This window comes from Polyodon spathula, chromosome 9 (assembly GCF_017654505.1).
Source record: "Polyodon spathula isolate WHYD16114869_AA chromosome 9, ASM1765450v1, whole genome shotgun sequence".
Lineage (NCBI taxonomy): Eukaryota > Metazoa > Chordata > Actinopteri > Acipenseriformes > Polyodontidae > Polyodon > Polyodon spathula.
The window spans coordinates 47490700-47497701 of NC_054542.1; the positions used below are offsets into that span (position 1 = coordinate 47490700).

Genomic DNA, 7002 nt, shown 5'->3' on the forward strand with positions numbered 1-7002 from the left:
GTCTACACCAAGCTTGAAAATCTTCCCAATCGATTTAAAATAGAGCCATAGTGGTTCTTAAACTGCTAACAACATGTGTATCTGTTAACTATTTCATAGGGTTTTAATGTATTTAGGTTGGTAATTACAGTTGTGAGCTATTATTGCGCATACCTTATCACCTTATTTCACTCTGATTAAAGCAAAACACAGGTCTCCCCATGTAAAATATTATATAGAACCGTCATACGCAAATGTATGACTGGTAACGTGAATAAAGAAATGCATTGCACACGCACGCCAAAAACTATGTAAGATTATATATATATATATATATATATATATATATATATATATATATATATATATATATATATATATATATATATATATTAAGACAGATTAACCATTTGTGTCGAACAGTTTGCTTCAAATCTTGCAAACACCATTTGTCATGAACGCAATGATCATTGGTCAGTGTGCTGGATCATTTGCATAAACCAGGGCATAAAGCTAAAGGAAGCGCTAAGCACTTCACACATTGAAAAGAGACAGGCGCTGCAGGTTTAGCTGTGATGCACTGTATATAGAGACAAACAGGCTGGATTGAGACCGCTTTCCTGTATTCTTTAGCTATTTAGTTATTTCTTTTTTGGACTGCTACACACGATGACAATGATTTATAATAGAAGTAATCTCTTCTGCCTACTCACGGTATTTTTTACCCCAGTAGCAGTGAATGGTAAAACAGTACAATACATTGCCTACGAAGAGGATGCTGCTGGAACTGAGATCGGAAACCTAGCGCAGGATTTGAAGATCAACCCAGCGGAAGACTCCCACACAAGTTTTCGCTTCATGCAACAGCCCAGCTCTTCTCTGATTCGAATGAGAGAGACTGACGGACTGCTTACCATCGGGCAAAGGATCGATAGGGAGCTCATCTGCGGACAGTCCCCTAAATGTCTGATTTCCTTCGACGTGGTCACCTTTTCCAGAGAGAAGTTTCAACTAATTCATGTGGAGGTGGAAGTCAAGGACATTAATGACAACTCGCCGCAATTCCCACACAATGAAAGCTATATTGAGATGCCTGAGAGCGCTGCGGTGGGTACTCGATTTCCATTAGACATTGCTGTTGACCGGGATGTGGGCCCCAACTACATCGAGAACTACTACATTTCATTTAACAGTCACTTCGGTATTGAAGTGCGCAGCAGGGAGGATGGGGTTAAATATGCGGAGCTTGTGCTGACTAAAGGACTGGACAGAGAAAAGGAAGATTCTTACACGCTTCAGCTGTCAGCTGCAGACGGAGGTAACCCGGCAAGGTCCGGTTCTGTAACTGTGCAGATCAAAGTGCTTGACTGTAATGATAACAGCCCAGTGTTTGATCACAGTCTGCTCAAAGTGCAGGTGTATGAAGATGCTCCAGTAGGGTTTCTTCTGTGCAAGTTAAACGCTGTTGACCTTGATGAGGGTATAAATGGAGGCATTGTTTATGGCTTTAATGATCAAGTGTCTGCAGAGATCCGACAAGTCTTTCAAATAGAACCCTCGTCGGGACGTTTAAGCCTAAAAGGTCTCGTGGATTACGAGACGAAGAAAAGTTACGAACTGGATATCCAGGCATACGATTTGGGGCTGAACTCTGTCCCAGCTGTGTGTAAAGTTATAGTTGACATTGTAGATGTAAATGACAACGCTCCTGAGATAAGTATTAAACCAATGACATCTATCAGCGCAGGAGTTGCCTATATAACTGAAAGTGCCGCGGAAGACAGCTTTGTCGCTCTGGTCAGCACCTCGGACAGGGATTCGGGTGCAAATGGCTATGTACAGTGCAGCCTCCAAGGACACGAACATTTCAAACTGCAGGAAGCTTACGGGGACAGCTTCATGATTGTCACCACAGCAGCCCTTGATCGAGAGAAGATTTCAGAATACAACCTCACAGTGATTGCTGAAGACCTGGGGGCTGCTCCATTTAAAACCATTAAACAGTACACCATCAGGATAAGCGACGAAAACGACAACGCGCCTTTTTTCAGCAAGTCGGTTTACGAGGTTTCGGTTCTAGAGAATAATGTTCCGGGCTCGTACATTACCACCGTGGTGGCACGAGATCCGGATCTGGGTCACAATGCTAAAGTCACTTACAAACTGATCGATGCAGAAGTATATGGAGGCGCTCCTCTGTCTACCTTTGTCACAGTGGACCCAGTCTCGGGGTCGATATATTCTGTAAGATCTTTCAATTACGAATTAATTAAACACATAGAAATTACAATCCAAGCAAGTGATGAAGGATCTCCACAACTGTCAACTACTGCTCTGATCAGGGTAAAAATAGTGGATCAAAATGATAATTATCCTTTTATTACGTATCCTATTTTACAAAATGGATCTGTTGATGTGCGCATGCCCAATAATGCGCCCGCTGGTTACCTTGCACTGCAGATCAAGGCACGGGATGCTGACGAAGGGATGAACTCTGAACTGTCCTACAGAATTTTGCAAGATCAGCAACAGTTGTTCACCGTAAACAAACAAACGGGGGAATTATCTCTGAAAATGGGACTAGCTTTTGTCTCTGGTGACACTGTAAAAGTCATTGTTGCAGTAAACGATAATGGAAGACCAGTACTGTCATCCACTGCTACTCTTAACTTCATTGTAACTGAAATGTCTCAATTTGACGAACAGATAGTGGTTGTTTTACAATCAAGCGACGAAGAGCCCCTGCAGTGGGGTATTTCATTAATAGTTATCATTGTGCTAGGCGGGGGTTGCGCTTTGCTACTGATCACAATTGTCGCTATTGCGGTCACCTGCAAAAACAGTCAAACATTACAAAACTACAACACCAAAAAAGACATGAAACACAGGGACTTTGAAACAAATCCAGCGGCATTAAGTAGCTCCCAAAACGATGCATCTGTATATTTTGGATCGAGAACTATCGTAAATGACCGAGTTGGAAACTCTGAAATTGGAGAAGACTCAAGATGCCTATATGAGAAGGAAAGCAGAGGAGATTCAGAGACGAAGGTAATATTTATATTCATTATGATGTGTTTTTATTTCAATTCGTGCTTAAAACACTTGCTGAAGACAAATGTTGTGCAGGTGGCCAATGCGATCCTAAAACTATATGAATGCTTATTTTTTTGTCTTTCAGGTGTTTATACCGAGTACCGCTTTCAGTCAAAAACAGTTTAAACCAGTTTCCATTTGGCGAGATGAAAAGTACAGTTTAAATCTCAGGTAAATTCTTGAATAATTTACACCTGTCACATACATTCCCATCCTTATGCCCATTTCTTATAATGTTGTCACATGCAATATATTCACATACACATTTTGCCAACTTTGAAAATCTCTCCCATCTAAAATTACTTGACAAAAGGAAGTTGCATTATTTTTGTATTGATCATGCAAGTACCTTACACTTGTCTTGTTGTTTTAGTGGCATTCCAAACACTGATCAGTTGAGCACAAAGGACAGTGGCAAAGGAGACAGCGACTTCCATGACAGTGATTCTGATACCAGCGGAGACGGGTCGAGCAAAACACAGACCACTTTCAATGTAGTCCAAAATGGTAAGTTCGGTGCCACTATAATACAGTGTGTCTTACCCTACACTATAACACAGTGTGTGTTACCTACACTATAACACAGTGTGTCTTACTACACTATAACACAGTGTGTCTTACCTACTCTATAACACAGTGTGTCTTGCCTACACTATAACACAATATGTCTTACCTACACTATAATACAGTGTGTCTTACCTACACTATAACACAGTGTGTCTTACCTAAACTGTAATACAGTGTGTCTTACCTACACTGTAACACAGTGTTTCTTACCTACATTATAACACAGTGTATATTACCTACTCTATAATACAGTGTGTCTTACCTACACGATCTACTATTTCTATGGTAAATTCACCTTAAAATAAAAAAATACCATAAAAATACAATAGGCCTGTTTTCTTTTTTTTGTTTGTTTGTTCACTTTACTTCACTAAACTTTGATGCTAAATTGCAAGTTTTTCATGTAGATCATATAGTTTTCGTAGCCAATAGTGTACCATTTGTAATTTACAGTCAAAATTGTATATTATTAATCATGTGAATTTATCCTATTCCTTCCAACAAACAAGCTGCTCTGATATCCATATTCTCTGATCAGATTTGTTGGTCTTGTATAAGACAGCTTAGTAAAACTACCATAAGATAGTTTACTAATACCACCACCTCTAATCTAATAAACTGAATGTATTTTATACTGTATGTCCAATCTTCTGTGCAAATAACCAGGTTTATTTACAATGCATATTTATTTATCTTTTTAGGTACATTTCACCCAACAGATAATAGACTACCTGACTCTGAATCATCAAACTGCATGGTTTCAACCAATGGACCTTCAACCTATGGCAATGGTTACTCAATTCCATACTCCCATGCACCCATATATAACCAGCTGACTGCCTGGAAAGCATCATATTACCATACAGACATTCCCAAAACCAAAGGCTTGCTACAGGCCATTCCCAGAACAGGCACATTGCCAGTCCAGTTCTGTCACCATAACCGAAGAGCAACAACCCACATTTTGCCTCAACAAGACAGCCAGAAGTTTCCAGAACCCACTGCATTATCTGAGGTTGCCACTTCTTTTTAAAAAGAAATACAGAGATCCTTTACTTTTCAAGATACAAAAATGTCACACAGAAAACAAGAATGTTTCCCCTAATATTAGCATTCTGCTTGCAGGCCGGTATAAAGTGTGTTCATATTTATTTGAAGAGACTGTACATCTGTAAATACAATACTGAATTGTGTATGTATATATCATGCGTTTCATATTAGAACATTTTTAGTGTTTGTTTAATTTTCTATAAAACTTCTGTTTGCTCACCGCTATTTAGATTTTGTGAAGACAACTTAATATGTTTTTTTTTTTAGAAAGATGTGTTATAAATAAATGAATGTTTTAAAAAAATGTTTGTGTATCAGTTTATAATTTTACAACTTAAATTGCAAATGGGAAGCAAGTTCATTGAACAACGATCTAGATTAATCTGGGATCTGGGTAAAACTGCACAAAGGGTCATTGGCTTAGTTCATACCTTCATTCACAATGCATATCACTGAACGTACAGTCGAAACGTGCATGTTAACACAGTGATTCATCTGCCTTGATGAATTCAATAAAGTATCGTCATCATCATGAAACAGTTTCTGACGGGTGCTGGTTTCATTAACAAAAGCGTATTTCAATAACTCATCATTTGTGTGCACAATTAACCCTATGTTCATATTTGATCCTGTTACCTTTGAAAACCTGTAAAATAAACAAATGCTTAAGTTAAGATACAGTTGTTGATGTCTTCTTGTATCTGCACTGTTGACAACACATATGCACAAGGATAAAAATATAAGAAGCCCAAAACCTGGGCTAACTAAAAAACTTACATTTTCCCCTATGATCAAATCCCAGGGAAAATTGCTCCCCCTCCATAATGGAGCCATGGGCAAATTACCTAAACAAAATCAGATTTACAATTGCTGTCCTAAAATGTATAAAGCTGTTTTATACATGTAGTAATGTTATTAAGTGGGTCAGTAAATCTCCTTGAGTGACTAACAAACATAGTGCTAGCTTTTCTTTTATTTTCAAACATAATTGAAGCTTGTTCAGTCATTTAGCCTCCTTTGTCTTGAATTAAAAAGTAGCTTTTTTAAAACTAAAATGTTCCTCATTAAATTGCCCATGGTTGCTTTGAAATCTGCCTCACATTTGTATGGATAAATTTGTTGGTTCAGTAACCAGCACGCCACTTGTAGGAGTGCCTATCTGATTGCATTGTACAGCATAATTGAGTGATTGCATACTTCTGGCTGAAAGTAGGGTGTTTGGATGACTTGTCAGTTGGTAAGTTTGGTGTTCATAGCTGTTTAGATCATAACAATAGAACAGAACCCCTGTCTGCAGAAATCAGCATGTCTAAGGAAATCGGTACAGGCATATTAAGAGATTTTGTTCTGTAGTCAAAATGAGATGATGCAAAACCACAACAAGGTGAAGGAAAACATAAAATAGACTTTAAATCTCACAATGTATTTAATCTCTTTCAGCAACAACAAAAAAGGTCTTCCATCCAAACAGTTCTGGGTTAAAGCAATTAGGCTTGATATGTTTTATTCAATTTCCCCAACACTAGGTAATATAGGGTCTCAACTTGCTTGCATTAAAATGATCCATCCCTAAGTGAAATATATTTTTAAAAAATATAAACGAAATATCTGATACGCTGGTTTCACCCTGAGTACTAATCTTGGATTGAGAAACATAACAAAAAAAAAAAAAAAAGTTCATTATTTTGCTTGAATAACGCTGTTCTATTTTTGTACGTTCGAGGTTTGTTATTGCGCTAGAGCCCGTCGATGGGTTCATTCAAGCAGGCAGGGAGGGGACTGGCTGGTGCGGTAAGAACTGAAACAGGGTTGGCAGTTTGACTGGCTGGTTTTGAGGGAGGGTGTTGTTTGGATCCAGCCGATAACAGAATTGCGGACCAGTCGTGTCTTCCCTGTTGATTTGCTGTAGTAGCTGCGAATTGAACCTTCATTATGATGTCCTGTCACAGACACGATTTCCCTTGTATCAGATTAGTTGCAGGTTAGAATGTTAAGGGAACAAACCAGTATTTGTGCGCGGATTGATTTTAAAACACAATTCACAGTTAAGCACTTCAACGTTCCAGCGGGCACCTATGTGAAATAGAAGCCCGCTAGAGCTGGAAGCTGATTGGCTGTTCGCACTCAATCGTTTTCTAATAGCAATGAACATATTGAACTAAACTATTGCTGTCTACTTAACAAGGGCCAGTGAACGTTGTGGTGTGAAGATACTGACGAGAGTATGAAAACCGGTCACTAATTGCTTTATTTCAGATAACTTTCCAATCCATAAATACGTTCCACACACGTGTAACTTATATTGATCTT

The 7002-nt window shown here is 38.6% G+C and overlaps 1 protein-coding gene across 1 annotated transcript; it reads left to right on the forward strand.

The window, feature by feature from the left end:
- Positions 1 to 539: 539 nt before the first annotated feature.
- Positions 540 to 4909, forward strand: LOC121321288 (protocadherin-8-like). Its single transcript, XM_041260187.1, has 4 exons — positions 540 to 3030; positions 3161 to 3246; positions 3449 to 3582; positions 4344 to 4909. The coding sequence occupies exons 1-4, from the start codon at positions 649 to 651 to the stop codon at positions 4673 to 4675; spliced, it is 2934 nt and encodes a 977-aa protein (XP_041116121.1). The 5' UTR covers positions 540 to 648; the 3' UTR covers positions 4676 to 4909.
- The last annotated feature ends 2093 nt before the right edge of the window (positions 4910 to 7002 follow it).